Source organism: Bufo bufo, chromosome 9 (genome assembly GCF_905171765.1).
Source record: "Bufo bufo chromosome 9, aBufBuf1.1, whole genome shotgun sequence".
Classification (NCBI taxonomy): Eukaryota; Metazoa; Chordata; class Amphibia; order Anura; family Bufonidae; genus Bufo; species Bufo bufo.
This window is the reverse complement of record NC_053397.1, coordinates 55,168,407-55,188,685: the sequence shown is the minus strand read 5'-3', so window position 1 is coordinate 55,188,685 and position 20,279 is coordinate 55,168,407. Positions and strand designations below refer to the sequence as shown.

General features: G+C 44.8%; 1 protein-coding gene across 1 annotated transcript in view; it reads right to left on the bottom strand.

Moving 5' to 3' along the window:
• Positions 1-20,279, bottom strand: part of HFM1 (helicase for meiosis 1) — a 204,098-nt gene that overhangs the window by 109,026 nt on the left and 74,793 nt on the right. Inside the window, exons 13-18 of the mRNA XM_040408743.1 lie at positions 19,423-19,623; positions 19,256-19,344; positions 18,204-18,247; positions 16,599-16,700; positions 15,686-15,831; positions 15,052-15,146 (exon numbers count right to left, since the gene is read on the bottom strand). Of these exons, the coding sequence (XP_040264677.1) occupies positions 15,052-15,146; positions 15,686-15,831; positions 16,599-16,700; positions 18,204-18,247; positions 19,256-19,344; positions 19,423-19,623 (677 nt within the window). The remainder of the gene's footprint in view (positions 1-15,051; positions 15,147-15,685; positions 15,832-16,598; positions 16,701-18,203; positions 18,248-19,255; positions 19,345-19,422; positions 19,624-20,279) is intronic.

Genomic DNA, 20,279 nt, shown 5'->3' with positions numbered 1-20,279 from the left:
GAGATCTATTGCTCTGAATTTAGGAGATGGGCTACGGATAGGGAGTGAAATGATCCAGCTCTCCGTAGCCAATTCTGTCAGGGATTATGCGTGAAGCTAAAGGACGTGTTGGGTTTTCACGAAAATCCTGAGTCATTGGAAGCGGCTTTGTCCCTTGCCGTACATATTGATAGACGTCTGAGAGAGAGATCTAAGGTCCCTCCCTCTCAGGACGAATCATCATATAACGTAGCGGCTTCCTCTGACTCTTTGGGTGGAGAGACTCCTGAGTTTATGTCTGGTGATAAACCTATGCAGTTAGGGGGAGCTACCCCTGGGCCTGCTTGCAAGGGTTTTAGTCATAAGAAGGGAGTATGTTTTTTCTGTGGAAAAAGAGGACATTTTGTTAATGTTTGTCCGTACGTTCAGCGTCAAGGTGAAAAAAAAAAGAAAAATATGTTTAGTTCCCATCTTATTCTAGGTGGTGTGGGTGGGGAGTCAGAAACCTTACTTTTCTCATTTACTGGTAGTACCCGATTTCTCCTGTCTGCCGAGGTGGCGCTAGAGTCAAAAACTGTGGGAACTGAGGTATTTATTGACAGTGGGGCAGGGGTTAACCTAGTTGATGGTCAGTTTGTCCTTATGCATGGGTTAACTACAATTGCATTGGAAAAAATATTTTTGTGTTTGCAATTGACTCTGCACCACTTATTCAGAAATGTTGGTCACAGATGGTGCAGGACATCCATTTAAGAGTAGGTGATTTTCATCAGGAATCCATTTCGTGTTTTGTGCTGGAGGGTCTGCCTGCTCCGTTGGTTCTGGGTTTATCTTGGTTAAGGAAACATAATCCTACTATTGACTGTAAAGCGAGACAGATTCTCGATTGGAGTGATTATTGCATGGACAACTGTTTTAATACATCTCTTTCTGTCTTAACCACTAAAGCTGTACCCACTTTCATTTCTGATTTTTCTGATGTATTTTCTGAGAGTGGTTGCCAGGATTTACCCCCACATCGGGAATATGATTGTCCCATCAATCTTGTTCCCGAAGCGAAGTTGCCCAATGTGACGAATAGCACACCTCGTGCCCGCTTGACGTCGCCTACGTCGAGCTCACGAGACGCGGTATGGTCAGGGGTTACCAAAAACGTGACGTTACGCCCTCCAGAGGAGCAGGTAAGGTCAGCTTGGTATAGTTTACACAGACACCTCCTGTCCACGCGGGCACAGAGAGGCAACAAGCTGAGAGAGCCTTTTCACTGCCGCAGTGAAAACAGCGCTGTCTCAGCCCGGGTATCTGCCACCAGCTTCTCGTTTGATATAAGCCCGGTCCGCTAACGGTATTATATAGGGTGAGAAACCAACCTGCGTTAGCTTATAACTAGGCCAAAACACGGACATGGGGATTCGTGATCTAGATACAAGCTAGCACAAGATTAAATTATATATTTAATAGCCTTAAGGGCACACTAGATATAACACAATATACACAGAGAATATATACAGTGGTCTGAGGTTACAGATACAGGTTATATGTGTACAACAGGGTTAAGCAAAGAAAAAGTCAGTTACCAGGTAAGATGAAAGTTCCTTTGGGTTGTGAGGTGTTCTTTGCCGTAGTCACATGAAGGGCAGTGATCTCAGCTAGTTCCTGGGTCCCTCTAAAAACACATTACACGATGTGACCCTTCTTCAGAGAAAAGACCCGCCCGCATGCTGGCACAAGCCTTTTAACCTGTAGCCGGCCCCTCCCCTCCCGGCCTTTGGGAGGTGTCCACCCCCTCTCCCCTGCTGGACTGGCTGCAAATGACCCACAAAAGCCTTTGAGGTTCATAGCTCTAATCCAGAAGGTCACAGGGAGATGATTCTGGGACCAACGGATCTGCATGGGTTCCGGCTACAACTAGAGTCCAAACATGGTACCGTTAGTTGGTTTCTGTGGGGAGATATTTATATCTCCCTTCCCTGGCATCCCACTATCAAACCAAGACCAGTGGGCACATTCCTCGTGGCCACTGGGACACAAATATGTATCCAGTTTGCACCTGCGATGGCCGGGCGATTCATAATTCCTTATGAAATGTAGGTGCCAACATGTCTGGGAGGTAGCATTGATCCTGGGCAAGAGCTGAGACCCCCTGCTGGGGGATTTCCTGCAGATTTGGTTGCCTCCAAACTAACTGGTTGAGGTGTGACATTATCCACCTGGGGCCTCCTTGAAGCCTGGACCCCTGGGGCTTTCTCCCATGCTAGCTGAAAATCAGATGGCTGGGGGGTGGGAACATATTTTGCATGTACACTGACTGTGTACAAGCCAAAAGGTGAATCCACTGATAATCAGGCCTGCCAGTAAATAATAATCCATATTCCTGATACCCAAATCTAGGTTATATAACCTTTCTGAAACTGAAAGAGCGGCCATGCGAGAGTATATTGCCGAAAGTTTTGCTAAGGGAAATATTTGACCATCCAAATCCCCACTGGCAGCAGGGTTTTTCTTAGTAAAAAAGAAAGACAGAATTCTTAGGCCATGACTGGACTTCTGTGAGCTCAATTGGATTACGGTCCGTGATCCGTACCCCCTTCCTTTAATTCCTTACTTGTTTAATCAGATTGTTGGTTCCAAGGTGTTCTCCAAGTTGGACTTAAGGGGGGCATATAATCTGGTCAGGATCAAGGAAGGGGATGAATTGAAGACGGCGTTTAATACCCCAGAGGGTCATTTGGAGAATCTGGTCACGCCGTTTGGGTTAACTAATGCTCCGGCGGTTTTCTTGAATTTTGTTCATGATATCTTTCATCATCTGATGGGGAGATTTGTTGTGTATCTGGATGACATACTAATTTATTCTTCAGACATAGAGACTCATCAGCATCATGTAAGACAGGTGTTACAGATCCTAAGAGAGAATAAATTGTATACTAAGTTGGAAAAGTGTGTATTTGCAGTTCAGGAAGTGCAATTCCTGGGTTACTTACTCTCATCTTCAGGTTTTCGGATGGATCCAGAGCAGCTCCGTGCTGTGTTGGACTGGGATAGACCCGAAAATCTGAAAGCGCTTATGCGGTTTTTGGGGTTCACCAACTACTACCGTAAATTCATTTTGAACTACTCGACTGTGGTTAAACCTTTAACAGACATGACTAGGAAAGGTTTGGATATCTCAGTCTGGTCTAATGAAGCATTACAAGCCTTTTTAGCGGTGAAGGAATGTTTTGCTTCTGCTCCTATACTGGTGCAAACGCATATGTCACAGCCATTCATTGTGGAAGTTGACGCATCTGAGGTAGGGGTAGGAGCAGTCTTGTCGCAGAGTCCTTCACCTAGTAAATGACGCTCATGTGCATTCTTCTCTAAGAAACTCTTGGCTGCATAAAGGAATTATGACTTGGGTAATAGAGAATTGTTGGCCATTAAATTGGCTTTTGAGGAATAGCGTCATTGCTTGGAAGGAGCAATTCATCCTATTACTGTGCTTACTGATCACAAAAATCTGGATTACTTGGAGTCAGCTAAGCAACTGAACCCAAGGCAGGCCAGATGGTCGTTGTTTTTTTACCAGATTTAATTTCATTTTGAACTACTCGACTTTGGTTAAACCTTTAACAGACATGACTAGGAAAGGTTCGGATGTCTCAGTCTGGTTTAATGAAGCATTACAAGCCTTTTCAGCAGTGAAGGAATGTTTTGCTTCTGCTCCTATACTGGTGCAACCGGATGTGTCACAGCCATTCATTGTGGAAGTTGACGCATCCGAGGTAGACACACCCTATCGCCCTGGGGTTAAGAACATCAAGGCTGATGATTTTTCACGTAGCTTTCCTAGGGGGGGGGGATTCGGAAGATCCTGGTCCGATATTGTCTGAAGGGGTAATAAAATTCGCCCTATATCCCGACCTTGAGGCAGAGGTGTTGGAGGCCCAGGGAGATGCACCGGATTCTTGCCATCCGGGAAAGTTGTTTGTTCCTTCTGAATTACATCACAAGGTGTTCGAAGAACATCACTTTACAGTTCTCACAGGACATCCTGGGAGCAGATCCATTGTCGATCTCATCTCTCGTAGATTCTGGTGGCCAGGGTTGCGTAAGTGTGTTGAGGACTGTGTGTAAGCTTGTGGTACTTGTGCACGTGCTAAGGTGACACATACTCGGCCTTCCGGATCTTTACATCCGTTGCCCATTCAGTCCCAATCTTGGACTCATTTATCCATGGATTTTATCACAGATTTACCAAATTCTGCAGGAAAAACTGTGATTCTGGTAGTTGTTGATCGCTTTAGTAAAATGGCACACTTTATAGCATTGCTAGGTCTACCTAATGCTAAAACTCTGGCACAAGTGTTTGTCGATAACATCGTGAAATTACATGGTATTTCTTCTTATGTGGTGCCTGATCAGTTTGTTTCCAAATTCTAGAAGGCTTTCTGTACTCGTCTGGGGGTACAATTGTCTTTCTATTCGGTCTTTTATCCTCAGTCGAACGGACAGACTGAACGCGCTAACCAGAATCTGGAGACTTATTTGAGATGTTTTGTCTCGGAGAACCAGGAGCAGTGGTCCTAGTTTTTGTCTTTAGCCGAGTTTGCCATAAATAACCGTAGACAGGAGTCCACTGATAAGTCACAGTTTTTTGGGGCATATGAGTTCCACCCGCAATTTGTCACATTTTCTGGTACGGAGACTTCTGGTATACCTGAAGAGGAGCGATTTTCCTCTTTGTCATCTATTTGGAATAAATTCAAAATACAGATGTAGCAGGGTTAGCACTAAAGCTTTTAACTCAAATTTCTTAACTCATCGCGTTATCTTGAGACAAAAGCCATTGAAAAGCAATTTAAGGTGTTTGCTTAACTCATTTAGTTTAGATAACATGTCTCATAAATCATGAGGATTAACTCTACTACATCCGTAATCTGAAAAAAATGGGCAACAAGTATAAACGTATGGCTGACAAGAGACGTATGAATGGTCCAGACCTGAGAGTGGGTGATTCTGTGTGTCTGTCCACAAGAAACATTAAGTTGAAAGTACCTTCTTGGAAGTTGGGTCCAAGGTTTATTGGTCCATATAAGATCACTGCCATTATTAACCTGGTAGCCTTTCGTCTTGAACTTTCTCAGACTTTTAAGATTCATAATGTGTTCCAGAAGTCATTGTTGAAAAGATGTGTCGAACCTGTTAAACCGTCCTCCTTGCCTCCTGCCATGGTGGACGGTAATCTAGAATTTAAGATCTCCAGGATAGTTGACTCCCGAATTCTCCATAGATACCTCCAGTATCTCGTTCACTGGAGGGGTTACGGACCAGAGAAGAGGATGTGGGTTCCAGCGGCCGACGTTAATGCTAGTCATCTGGTGAAAGCCTTTCACTGAGCTCATTCGGATAAAGTCGGTCCTGGGTGTCCAGAGGCCACCCGTAGAAGGGGGGGTACTGTCACGGTCTCTCCTGGGACAGGGGGTCAGAAGATCTAGGAGACTGGCTGCACGTGATGTTATCTGACAGACTCTGGTTTCACTCTTCTGTATTGTTGCTGGGTATTACCACACCTCTGGTCTCAGGTGTAGCTTAAGTGGTAATTCCTACTCCTCTATTTAGTCTGGCCTCACCCATCATGCTATGCGGTTGACAGCTCCTTTTGGTTGTGAAGAGCTGGTGTCTGGTTCTCCTCTGAGTTCCTGCTCGTCGGCATATTTTGGAGTGAAGTGTCTTTTTTCTATTTCTTGCTTGTTATTTTCCCCTACCTTTTGGTATTAGGCCTGAAGAAGTCTCCTGTTCCTTCAGCTGGGAAGGGACAGGCCATCTCTTGTCCTGACACTATTTCCAGGGCCCTTCAGGGTCGGACAGGGCCCTAGGTTCCAGCGTATGAACATTCCAACCATCAAGGTCTGTTTATACTTATAGTAGTTAGGGCTCGGGTTAAGTATTCACTAGTGTAACGTCCACACACACACAGGGGGAGGGATAGTGACCACTGCGCTCCACCCTCACCCCTGGCCCTGCCTACTTGCCTCACGAGTCCTGATGACAGGGGACAACTGGACGACAGTCCCTAACTTAGGATACGTGCAGGGAAGACAGACAAGACAAAATACGGAACATGAACAGACCGGGTCAGAACCAAGAGAGCTACGCAGTACAAAGGGTTAAGCAAAGAATGGTCAGGAGAAGCCAGGGTCAAATACAAGGAGAGCAGAGAAGTACAAGAGGAGTCCTAAGAGAGTAGTCAGGTAGGAGCCGAGGTCACAATACCAGGACGGATGCGCAGTACAGGAGGAGCAGGGAAAGGATCGTCAGGGAACAGAATCAGGTGAGTCTTCAGTAGTCCAACAAATAGCCAGGAACCTAGAAATTAACAGGCAACCTGTGACTAGCAGGCTGCCTGTATTTATAGTGGGGAGTGAGGGTCATGTGACGTGGCCAGCGTCACATGACCGACAGACCAACCAGTTGCGCACCGAGTGATCAGCTCGGCGCTCAAGGCAGACTTAGGAGCAGGGAGTCACCCAGCAGTAAAGCCGCCCTGGGAATGAGGTCAAACACAGATCCTCATTCCCAAAGCTAAGCAACAGGTCTGCGGGTAATGGGGGACCGAGTGCACCTTCGGAACCCCGTTACAGTACCCCCCCCTTTTACGAGGGGCCACCGAACCCAAGACTTCAGGCGATGGCTTTTCAGGGTGTTCTAAATGAAATTTACGAACCAGTCTAGGAGCATGAACCTCCCTGGCAGGTACCCAAGATCTCTCTTCAAGTCCATACCCCTTCCAGTGAATCAGGTACTGCAAGGAATTACACACCTTCCTGACATCCACTATTTTAGACACGACATACTCGACAGCATCATTAACAAGAACCGGCGGAGGCGAGGCTTTTGATGGTACTACCGGTTAAAAATATTTTTTAAGTAGAGATTTATGGAACACAATATGAATGTGGAATGAATCGGGCAGCTCCAACCTAAATGATACCAGGTTAATCACCTCCGTGATCTTATATGGTCCAATAAAACGAGGAGCAAATTTTCTAGAAGCCACCTTGAGAGATAGATTCCTGGAGGACAACCACACCTTATCCCCAACCTGAAAGTTCACCCCCCTTGAACGTCTCCTATCGGCCTTGAGTTTTTGAGAACATTGAGCCTTTTCTAGGTTCGATTCAACCCGGGCCCAAACTGTGCACAGTTCGGAGGAGAATTTATCAGCTTCAGGGTTAGAGGAGACGGACGACCCAGAATGAAAACGGGGATGAAAACCATGGTTACAAAAGAAAGGGTAGACCCCAGCAGAAGAATTGACACGGTTATTCAAAGCAAATTTAGCCAACGGAAGGAATTTGACCCATAATTGCTGGTCATCAGCAACATACAACCTCAGGAATTGTTCCACAGACTGATTAAGGCGTTCAGTCTGCCCATTACTCTCAGGATGGTAGGCGGAAGAAAAAGACAACGAAATTTTACATCTTTGACAGAAGGCCCTCCAGAATTTGGACACAAACTGCACACCCCTGTCAGAAACAATATTTTCCTGGATGCCATGTAAACGAACACAATCTCTCTCACAAAAATAGACGCCAGGGTTTTAGCATTCGGAAGTTTAGACAGGGGAATGAAATGAACCATCTTGCTAAACCTATCGACCACTACCCAAACCACAGTCTTACCCTCCGCCAGCGGTAGGTCAGTTATAAAGTCCATCGAGATATGGGACCAGGGTCTACTGGGAATGGGTAGAGGTTGTAGGTTACCAGCAGGGCGAGTCCTAGGTGTCTTAGACCTGGCACAAACCTCACAGGCTGACACGTAGGACTTGACATCCCTGGTCAGAGTGGGCCACCAATAAGATCTAGAAACCAGATCCTTAGTGCCCTCAACACCCGGATGTCCACAAAAGGCAGAATCGTGACACTCACCCAACAGATGGAGACGAAATTGTACGGGGACAAACAACTTATCTGATGGGGTGGATGCCGGTGCCAGATGTTGTTCAGCCTTAATGCGAGCCGAGAAATCCTGGGTTAGAGCCGCTAAGAAGATGTTTGCTGGTAGGATGGATTCAGGCGGCGTCTCAGTGGGTTGAAAAGCATGGAAGCTCCGAGATAATGCGTCTGCCTTCACATTTTTACTTCCCGGCCTGAACGTAATGGAGAAATCAAAACGGGTAAAAAACAGAGCCCATCTGGCTTGTCGGGGATTCAACCTCTTAGCCGACTCGAGAAACATTAGGTTTTTATGATCAGTGACAAGTTACTCGATGCCTTGCCCCCTCCACTCCTCAAATGCCCATTTAATAGCCAGCAGCTCCCTATTCCCTACGTTGTAGTTTCTCTCCGTGGGAGAGAATTTCCTAGTGAAGAAGGCACACGGTCTCAGGTTAGTGAGGGTAGCAGGACCTTGTGAAAGGACTGCTCCTGCGCCGTCCTCGAACGCATCCACCTCCACAATAAAGGGTCTCTCCTGATCAGGCTGAATCAGAATGGGAGCGCTACTAAATGCCTTTTTTAATGTTTCAAATGAAGAAATGGCCTTGGTTGACCAATTCTCCAAATCCGCCCCTTTCTTAGTAAGGTCGGTCAATGGCTTAGCAATTACAGAGAAATTCATGATAAATTTACGGTAGTAATTAGCTAAACCCAAAAACCGTTGTAAAGCCTTTAAGGATGAAGGCCTTACCCATTCCTTAATTGCTAAAACCTTACCAGGATCCATCTTAAAGGCGTGAGGAGTCAAAACGTGCACTAGAAACAGTATCTCCTGTACACCAAAGACACATTTCTCTTGCTTAGCGGATAGCTGGTTCTCCCTCAACACCTCTAATACTTGTTAGACATGAGACACATGAGATACGAAATCAGGAGAGAATATCAAAATGTCGTCCAGATAGACAATAATAAATTTACCTAAGAACTCCCTAAGAATATCGTTCATTAAGTTTTGGAAAACAGCTGGGGCATTGCTGAGTCCAAAAGGCATCACCTGATATTCAAAGTGTCCTATCGGAGTATTGAATACTGTCTTCCATTCATCTCCCTCCTTGATTCGGATTAGATTGTATGCCCCTTTCAGGTCAATCTTGGAAAACCAGGTTGCCCCCAAAACCTGGTTAAATAAATCCGGAATCAATGGGAGAGAGTATCTATTTTGGACAGTGGTTTTATTTAATCTCCGGTAATCAATACAAGGCCTAAGACCACCATCCTTCTTTTTAACAAAGAAAAACCCATAGGAGAGACTGAAGGTCTAATATGCCCTTTAGCAAAGCTCTCCTTAATATAATCTTCCATAGCCTTGCGTTCGGGCCCTGAAAGATTATAAATTCGCCCTTTAGGAAATTCGGCACCCTCTATTAGCTCTATGGCGCAATCATAAGGTCTATGGGGGGGGGGGGTAGAACGTCTGGAGTAGGGGAGGAGAACACATCAGAATATTCTTTAATAACAGAGGGTAATGTATTAGACCTTACTGAAACCCCAGCCTGGACCACGGACAAGCATGAGTCACACTTAGGTCCCCATTTTACCAACTCTCCTTTGGACCAGTCAATTGTGGGGTTATGTAAACGGAGCCAAGGCAACCCTAGTACCACCTCAACCGGTAGGTTCTCCAGGACTAGAAGAGAACATCTCTCAGAGTGGCACACACCCACGGTCAGAGAAATTTCAGAGGTACATGGCCTCACCGTACCACCAATCAGGGAAGTAGCATCAATAGCCATGACATGGATAGGTGTAGGTAAAGCAAACATTGGAATACCCAATTTACTAGCAAACCCAAAGTCAATAAAGCTGGCCGCTGAACTGGAATCAATAAAGGCCTTACCCAGCCACTTATTAATCCCCAGAGAAATTGTTATGGGTACCAAAAGCTTAGATTTAGAAAAATCAGGGTGTACCTGGTCTTTAGGTTGTCTTGCCTTAGGAGACTTGTCAGAGAGGACCCTCTTAGGACACTTGTTGATCCAATGGCCAGGATCTCCACAGTAGAAGCACTCTCCGCGTCTGCGACGAAGATTACCCCGGGTCATGCCAACCTGCATGGGTTCCTCGGTGGAGACCTCAGTGTTGTCCCTGGAAAAGGCCTCTGGCTGGACCACCATCTGAGAACAGAACTGTCGTTCTTGTCGTCTCTCTCTAACTCGTCTGTCAAGTCGGACAACTAGGGTCATCATCTCTTCTAAGGTCTCAGGAATTTGATAATTGACTAATAGATCTTTTAAATTATCAGATAGACCAGACCTAAACTGACTCTTCAGGGCTGGTTCATTCCATGTTGAGGGGACACACCACCGTCTGAATTGGGTGCAATACTCCTCCGCAGGGAGATGGCCCTGAACCAGTGCCGTAAGAGCCGTCTCGGCTACCAGGGCCCTGTCTGGTTCGTCATAGAGGGTACCCAGGGCCTGAAAAAAAACCTCCACAGAAGTTAGACAACTGGCCCCAGGAGGTAACGAAAATGCCCAGTCCTGGGGATCACCCTGTAGTAGAGAAATGATAATCCCCACGCGTTGGCTCTCGGGACCGGAGGACACGGGGCGCAAGCGGAAGTAGAGTTTGCAACTCTCCTTAAAGGAGAGAAAGCTCTTCCGGTCTCCAGAAAAGGGTTCTGGGAGCTTGATCTGGGGTTCAAAATGTGGACTGGAGGGCAGAGGAGTGGAAGAACCTTGCCCTAACTCAAAAGAACAGAGTTTCCCTCCTAGCTCCTGCACCATCTGTGTCAAGTTAGAGACATGGTCAGTCAGGGTAGTAAGAGGATTCATGATACAGTGTTTATTGGGCCTGTTAATCTGTAACGGTCACGTCCACACACACACAGGGGGAGGGATAGTGTCACGGCTGAGGATGAGGAAAACGCTCAGCCGTGCGGTATCAGGAGATGTAAGGTCGCTACTTGGCCAGTAACACAGAATTAGGGAGCAGGTCACCTCCTAGAGCTTCCCTAATCTGACCCTGACTCCTAGCTGCATGAGCCGCCCTTGAAGGTAGGAGGGCTCATGCTAAGGAACCTTGGATCCCTTCTGACCCTCCGACGATCCCTGTACTAGGAGCTGGGTAGACAGCCCGTTCTTCCTGGACACAGAGTAACAGGAGTCTAAAATGGCCAAGCTATAAAGAAAGGGGAACATAAACAGACATATGGCAATGGCAGGTAAGTGCAACTAGAAACACACTTACCTGCCACAGACACACAACCTGGAACCCACGTGCAAGTGCTGCTGTCCACAAACAACAAATAGGACACCGCACACACAGACATCACACGGGAACCCAGGAAACCATATTCTGCAATAACAAAAGACCAAACAAACATCTACTAAACACCATACATGAACTTATGACCACAAGGGTGGCCCCCACTGGCAGATGGAATACACAGGAGGCTGCTCCAGCTAACCATGGCTGAAGTACCCCCAGACAAGTGATATTCACTGAGGCTTTATAGGCCCAAGTAGCCACACCCACACAGACACACCCAGTGTTCACACACACAGAAGGGATTTAACCCTTACAACACCAGGCAAGGGAAGACGGACTCTTAAAGGGGAATACACACATAAACAAACACACTTCACCTGTTGCCGCGGGCAACGGCATGCGTGGCAATCATGTCCTGGGGATCAGCCATAGGGCTGAGACACTGCCACCACATGCACACAACACCACATGTTGCCACGGGCAACCAAGTAAAGGAAAGTGTCACAAAACAAACCACTGGCCGTGACAGATAGTGACCACTGCGCTCCACCCTCACCCCTGGCCCTGCCTACTTGCCTCACGAGTCCTGATGACAGGTGACAACTGGACGACAGTCCCTAACTTAGGATACGTGCAGGGAAGACAGACAAGACAAAATACGGAACATGAACGGACCGGGTCAGAACCAAGAGAGCTACGCAGTACAAAGAGTTAAGCAAAGAATGGTCAGGAGAAGCCAGGGTCAAATACCAGGAGAGCAGAGAAGTACAAGAGGAGTCCTAAGAGAGTAGTCAGGTGGGAGCCAAGGTCACAATACCAGGACGGATGCGCAGTACAGGAGGAGCAGGCAAAGGATCGTCAGGGAACGGAATCAGGTGAGTCTTCAGTAGTCCAACAAATAGCCAGGAACCTAGAAATTAACAGGCAACCTGTGACTAGCAGGCTGCCTGTATTTATAGTGGGGAGTGAGGGTCATGTGACGTGGCCAGCGTCACATGACCGACAGACCAACCAGTTGCGCACCGAGTGATCAGCTCGGCGCTCAAGGCAGACTTAGGAGCAGGGAGTCACCCAGCAGTAAAGCCGCGCTGGGAATGAGGTCAAACACAGATCCTCATTCCCAAAGCTAAGCAACAGGTCTGCGGGTAATGGGGGACCGAGTGCACCTTCGGAACCCCGTTACAACTAGGTGGTGACCTTTCCCCCTTCCCCTAGTTTCTAGGCCTAGTACCTATTCCCTTCCCTCTTGTGGTCAGTGTGGAGCTATCATCCCACACCGACCCATGACACCTGAACAACAAACAATGTCTGAAGCGTCTTACCTGGGCTAAAGAAAAAAAGAACTGGTCTGTTGCTCAGTGGTCCAAAGTCCTCTTTTCTGATCAGAGCAACTTTTGTATCTCATTTAGAAACCAAGAATCCGGAGTTTGGAGGAAGAATGGAGAGGCACACAAAGCAAGATGCTTGAAGTCCAGTATGAAGTTTCCACAGTCTGTGTTGATTTGGGGAGCCATGTCATTTGCTGGTGTTGGTCCACTGTGCTTTATTAAGTCCAGAGTTAACGCAGCCGTCTACCAGGAGATTTTGGAGCACTTCATGCTTCCTTCCGCAGATGAGCTTTATGGAGATGGTGACTTCATTTTCCAGCAGGACTTGGCACCTGCTCACACTGCCAAAAGTACCAAAACCTAGTTCAATGACCATGGGATTACTGTGCTTGATTGGCCAGCAAACTCGCCTGACCTGAACCCCATAGAGAATCTATGGGGCATTGCCAAGAGAAAGACGAGAGACATGAGACCGAACAATGCAGAAGAGCTTCCTAGTCTTCCATAACACCTCAGCAGTGCCATAGGCTGATAGCATCCATGCCACACCGCACTGAGTCAGTAAATGACGCAAAAGGGGCCCAAACCAAGTACTGAGTACATATGCATGATTATACTTTTCAGAGGTCCTACATTTTTCTAGGTTAAATCCTTTTTTTTTATTGATTTCATGTAATATTCTAATTTTCTGAGATTGTGAATTTGGGGTTTTCATAAGCTGTAAACCATAATCATCCAAATTATAACAAATAAAGGCTTGAAATATCTTGCTTTGCATGTAATGAGTCTATCTCATATATTAGTTTTACCTTTTAAGTTGCATTACTGAAATAAATGAACTTTTGCACGATATTCTAATTTTTCGAGTTTCACCTGTACACAATCATATACATTATTGTTGTGTATCTGGTTGTATATACTATTTCTTTATAACCTTTCCCATGGGTTTACATATACAGGGAGTGCAGAATTATTAGGCAAGTTGTATTTTTGAGGATTAATTTTATTATTGAACAACAACCATGTTCTCAATGAACCCAAAAAACTCATTAATATGAAAGCTGAATATTTTTGGAAGTAGTTTTTAGTTTGTTTTTAGTTTTAGCTATTTTAGGGGGATATCTGTGTGTGCAGGTGACTATTACTGTGCATAATTATTAGGCAACTTAACAAAAAACAAATATATACCAATTTCAATTATTTATTTTTACCAGTGAAACTAATATAACATCTCAACATTCACAAATATACATTTCTGACATTCAAAAACAAAACAAAAACAAATCAGTGACCAATATAGCCACCTTTCTTTGCAAGGACACTCAAAAGCCTGCCATCCATGGATTCTGTCAGTGTTTTGATCTGTTCACCATCAACATTGCGTGCAGCAGCAACCACAGCCTCCCAGACACTGTTCAGAGAGGTGTACTGTTTTCCCTCCTTGTAAATCTCACATTTGATGATGGACCACAGGTTCTCAATGGGGTTCAGATCAGGTGAACAAGGAGGCCATGTCATTAGATTTTCTTCTTTTATACCCTTTCTTGCCAGCCACGCTGTGGAGTACTTGGACGCGTGTGATGGAGCATTGTCCTGCATGAAAATCATGTTTTTCTTGAAAGATGCAGACTTCTTCCTGTACCACTGCTTGAAGAAGGTGTCTTCCAGAAACTGGCAGTAGGACTGGGAGTTGAGCTTGACTCCATCCTCAACCCGAAAAGGCCCCACAAGCTCATCTTTGATGATACCAGCCCAAACCAGTACTCCACCTCCACCTTGCTGGCGTCTGAGTCGGACTGGAGCTCTCTGCCCTTTACCAATCCAGCCACGGGCCCATCCATCTGGCCCATCAAGACTCACTCTCATTTCATCAGTCCATAAAACCTTAGAAAAATCAGTCTTGAGATATTTCTTGGCCCAGTCTTGACGTTTCAGCTTGTGTGTCTTGTTCAGTGGTGGTCGTCTTTCAGCCTTTCTTACCTTGGCCATGTCTCTGAGTATTGCACACCTTGTGCTTTTGGGCACTCCAGTGATGTTGCAGCTCTGAAATATGGCCAAACTGGTGGCAAGTGGCATCTTGGCAGCTGCACGCTTGACTTTTCTCAGTTCATGGGCAGTTATTTTGCGCCTTGGTTTTTCCACACGCTTCTTGCGACCCTGTTGACTATTTTGAATGAAACGCTTGATTGTTCAATGATCACGCTTCAGAAGCTTTGCAATTTTAAGAGTGCTGCATCCCTCTGCAAGATATCTCACTATTTTAGACTTTTCTGAGCCTGTCAAGTCCTTCTTTTGACCCATTATGCACACCTAATATAGGGTGTTGATGTCATTAGACCACACCCCTTCTCATTACAGAGATGCACATCACCTAATATGCTTAATTGGTAGTAGGCTTTCGAGCCTATACAGCTTGGAGTAAGACAACATGCATGAAACATACAGGATGATGTGGTCAAAATACTCATTTGCCTAATAATTCTGCACTCCCTGTATTGTTACCTATGCTGACACAGTCAGTCAAAATATTACATAGGATAATTACTGACCTGCTTTCAATGGTATCCATTCCATCTATCATCTGTACATACTTCTCTTTAGTACTGATCCTTGTCATGATAACTGCTATGGCTGTCGTATCAAACTGGTGAAAACAGTTGTTTAAATATATGGTCGTTATTACTCTGAGCTACGTATGAAACTATTACCACACCTACAGCTGGCTATACACATGTCAATATGCCATTGACTAATCATGTTCCATCATTTTTCACTTCACATGACTGCAGGATCACTAAACACAATGGTGATGTATCAACCTTACTGATGACACGTCATGGTTGCAGCAGTGTAAACCTCCAGTCTTTGATTACAGCAGTATTCTATGGCATACTGTATACGGCATCTTATGTACTGTACATGTATTATGTATTATGTACTATATATCATATCTGCTTTAAAGGTTTCTTTATTGGTCAGTTTAGAAAGGTTTATTAGGTAATTGTACAGTATGTACTATTGTAGATACTACTAAAGGTACTATTAGGTAAATGTTTTGGGAAAACCTATGAAAGTATTTAGATTGTAGAATTGATTATTTAGTGGTGTATTTTTTCTTTTTAATTCAAGCCACATGTTATCATTCTCTGATTAACTTACAGCAGAAATCACAAATATGCTCACCTGAGGTCTTCCAGCCCTGCCAATCATCTGCAGAATGTCTGTCTCACTGTACTCCTGAAACATTCCTGCTGCATAATGCATGGTGGATTTTATTATTACCAAATGAGCTGGAAGATTCACACCCATAGCCAGAGTGCTAGTAGTAACTAGGTGAAAGACAATTATAGGTCTTAACAAGCCATTGCATATCAATCTTTAAACATACATAATGAATAACATGTCATGGTCAGTACTGAATTTATATTTCAGGGGCCTGTAGATACAGGTTGTCAGGAGTCTTATACTCCACCCATTAAGTGGACCATACCTTAAAGGGAGTTTTTTTTATCTCCCTCAGGCTCAATGCAGTACAGAGCCATATGAATAGTACTGCTGTCCCTGACTCTGGATTACTAATATATGTCCATGCTCAGCCCCGTAGCCCCGCTGTTTGCCTGCAAACGGGCCATGGAATACATTGGGAGGACTCATGAGCATGCACACATAAAGGAGAGGAACAGGATGACTCCTCTCAATGTATACCAGCATCAGTTTGCACCTGCACAGAGTGGTAGCAGGGGTGAGCATAGACATAACAAAATGTGAAAAAAGTGAACGGGTCTGAAGACTTTCCTAAGGCACTGCATGTATAGATTACGCCGACTGCAATAGATGGTGGTGACAACTCACCTCCTACCACTGCCTGTAGTGACCCTCAACTATCTGGAGGAATGGAGATCCCATATCTTCAGTTGCCTTAGAGCATGTTGAACCCATTTCCCCAACAGGTGGGGCTCATACTCCATTTCCCATAAAAGTATAATGTCAAAATACCTCTTTGTCACATTAACCTACATATTAAAATGTATTCCAAAAAAATCTATTTTTGACAATGTCTGGAAGAATTCTGTTGCTCTGTACACAGTCAACATACAAAGTACTGGTAGATCTCCGGCTGTGAAGGTCGCTTCAATTATTTTCCTATCTGATACATCCATACCGGCATGGTGATATCCCACTCCATATAGCACAAGATCTGCAATGATATTGGTAGAATAAACCACTTCTAAATAGGGTTGTCACAATACCAAAATTTTGATTCGATTTTCGATACCATAAAAAGTATTGCGATACTCGATACTATGCGAAAAAAATAAAACAGCAAAAAAGCTGCATGGATTCCGCATTTTATGGAACGTCCGGTCCATAATCAAACAGTCCTATCCTATATTTGGGGGGACAAGGTGACTAAAAATGGCGAATCGCACAGTTTTTATTTTTTTCTGTTATGGCGTTCACCGCATAAGATATATTTTTTGATATTTTAATAGTTTGGACTTTTCAGACGTGGCGATATTTAATATGTTTATTTATTTATTGTTTATTAATTTCATATGTAAAATTGGGAAAGGGGATGATTTATACTTAATATTTTGGTGGTTTTTTTTTAAAACTTTTTATTTAATAACTATTTTCCCCTTAGGGACTAGAACCTGGGATCTTTAGACCCCTTGTCCTATTGACCCTAATAGAGCTATATTAGGGCGACTAGGACTTCATGGCAGCCAAGGCTTCACTAGCGTCCTGGCTGCCATGGTAACCGATCAGAGCCCCAGGATTACACTGCTGGGGCTCCGATCACAACTGCCACTTCACCACCAATGAAGAGGGTGGAGGGGAGCCTGTGGCCACTTCCACCAATGATTTAATACTGGGGGGGTGCACTGCGCCACCAATGATTTAATACTGGGTGGGTTAGGGGGGCGCACTGCGCCACCAATTATTTAATACTGGGGGGGGAGTTGGGGGAGGCGCACTGCGCCACCAATGATTTCATACTGGGGGGGGGGGGGGGGTTCACACTGCACCACTAATGTTTTTAAACCATTAATACAAATACGGTTGCCGGCGGCAGAATCAAATAGCTGGCACCCGACCTCTATGACAGGGAGCTGCAATTAGCAACAGTTAACCCTTCAGGTGCCGCACCTGAGGGATTAACTGCCGCTGATCGCAGCTCCCTGTCATAGAGGCCGGGTGCCAGCTATGTGATTCTGCAGCCGGCACCCGCCTCCTTTATCTGTATTAATGGATTACTTATCTTCATTTGTGGCGCAGTGGCCACAGCCCCTCCCCTCCTCCGCCCCTCTCTCTCCTTAGTGATGGCAGTGGCAGCACAGGTGGGAGGGACTGCTTCCTTCTCCCCTGTGCTGCTGAGGGAACATGGAGCGCGCTGAGAGCAGCACGCGCCATGTTCTGTGATACTAGGCTGCGCAGTAGCGCAGCCTAGTATCGGTAAATGGCAAATCCTGGTATCGAATCGATACCAGTATAAAAGTATTGATTGGGTATCGATAATATGATACCCGATGCAACCCTACTTCTAAACATAAGAAAGCAACATTTTCCAATCAACAACTATAAAACTACAGTTGTTAACACTGTTTGAAATTTCATACTCTCAAGACAGCATATTCAAAGCTGCATAGTTAGAGGCAGCAGACTGTCAATCTTAACAGCATTAGAATCAGTAACCTACCCCGCAGTTTTGCATCTTTTACAGCATTAGCAGCCTTCAGAAGCCTAGCAAAATTAGAAACACATAAGAATATTTAAACTAGCAAGTTAATTGAATAAGTTAGTTTTCATTACTACATGTTGGTTATTCAGTCAATGAATCTTAGCTCCAACTGAAATGAATGGAAGCAGTACTGCAGTAACCAGGCATAGCCACTACAGAGTTTGACTGATTCCAGCAGCGGAGCTCCTGGGTGTCAGATCACTATCGATCAGCTGTTTGCAGGTCATTAATTGTTAAACCCTGGAGAACCCCCTCAATACCTTCTTCAGACTCAACTATTAACATATGTATACTCAATACATTGATTGGGTTTTTATATCCTAGGCTCTATGCACATTGTGTCAGAACCCTATGTTTGGAGTATAAGCTGGAAAAAGCGAACTATGTTAGTCTCCATTGGGAGAATAGAGCACTATGGTTACATTTGACATATATTCTGGGATAAATCAAACGCAGGCGAAGTGTAGCAGACTTCACTTTCCTAAGGCCACAGCAAAAAAAATATACCACAAAATGTACATTTTTTCAACAGTTGGATTTCTCCAACAAAAGCCTTGAAGGCTGTGTGCAGAGAGCCTTAAAGGGATTCTTTGGAAAGTAAGTACTGATGATCTAACCTTAGTATAGGTGTACAGTATTGACGGGGCTGCCGGGAGTCCGCTGTTTGCAGGAGCTCTGGTGGCACCAGAATTAGACTGCTCAATCCACTTTGTAGTGGGCATGCCTAGTTGCTGCAGTCCTGCTCCCATTCACAGTAACTAGGCAGTGGATAGAGCTGTGTACTGTAGTTCCGGGACCTGGTTCCAGCAGCGGGGGTTGAGTGGGAGCAGCACTGCCGTAACCAGGTACGTCTGTTAGGCAGTTACATCAGTAATGCAGACAGTTAAATGGGTTAATAAGCCCATCTCAATGAGGCTCAACTCCTTTAGACAATTAAGTAGGGTTGAAACATTTTATAGCCATTAATCGGTTAAAAGGACGTAACATAGTTTCTTGGATTTTAAACAAACCTCTTCTTATGTTCAGTGCTCAGGATAAAATTTGCATTCTTTGCAAGGACAGAAGCTGCTTGTTGAACACCTTTCCTTGTGGCACAGAACTAAGATAAAAAATGATTGGGAAGATAAACTAAGAGAAACAAGGGCACATCTAAAATAAATGACAGGCGTCTGCTTACAACAAGCGTTGGCTTCTGATCTGAATAGGTCTGTATAACACCTGCTATTTTATAGTTAAGGCTTAGGTCAAACTTAAATTCAGTTTGATTACTGTTGTAAGGAAATCCCAGGACAACTTTTCGGAGTTTCACTGGTCGATGAGATTCATCCATCTTCATACATAGGGCAGGATGCTTTCCATCTGAAAGCCATTCTGCAATCTAAAATGCAAAGTAATATGTACCATAAGTTTATTAACATTCATTGACAAATCCGGATTATAACTATACATTTATTGTTAATAGAAAGGGGACAAGTTGCCATACTAGGGTTTATTGGTTGATGAATCAAATGATTACAATACAGAGCCAGAAATTTGTACAATATCTTCTGTAGGTTATAATATATATGGACAAACACTTTGGTGCTTTATATTTAGGTATACCTGCTTTGTGAACATCCCGACATTATGTTCTGTGTTGGTAAAAAAACAAAAACTGTTCTTGATTTTACTGCATTGTTCAGCCAAATACTCAATTATTAGGGGTCCTGGTGCTCGAGTTCGACACATCACGGATAGGGTTGACAGATTACTAGGAGGGTCTGGAGAAGATCCAGCAGTCATGGCCCATATCGGAACCAATGACAAAGTTAGAGGTAGGAGGAGTGTCCTTAAAAATGATTTTAGGTATTTAGGTCACAAGCTTAGGGTAAGGACCTCAAAGGTAGTGTTTTCCGACATACTGCCTGTACCACTAGCCACACAAGAAAGTTAGCGGAAGATTAGGGAGGTTAACAAGTCACTCGAGTACTGGTGTAGGAAAGAGGGGTTTGGGTTCCTGGAGAACCGGGCTGACTTCTCTTCTCTATCATAGCA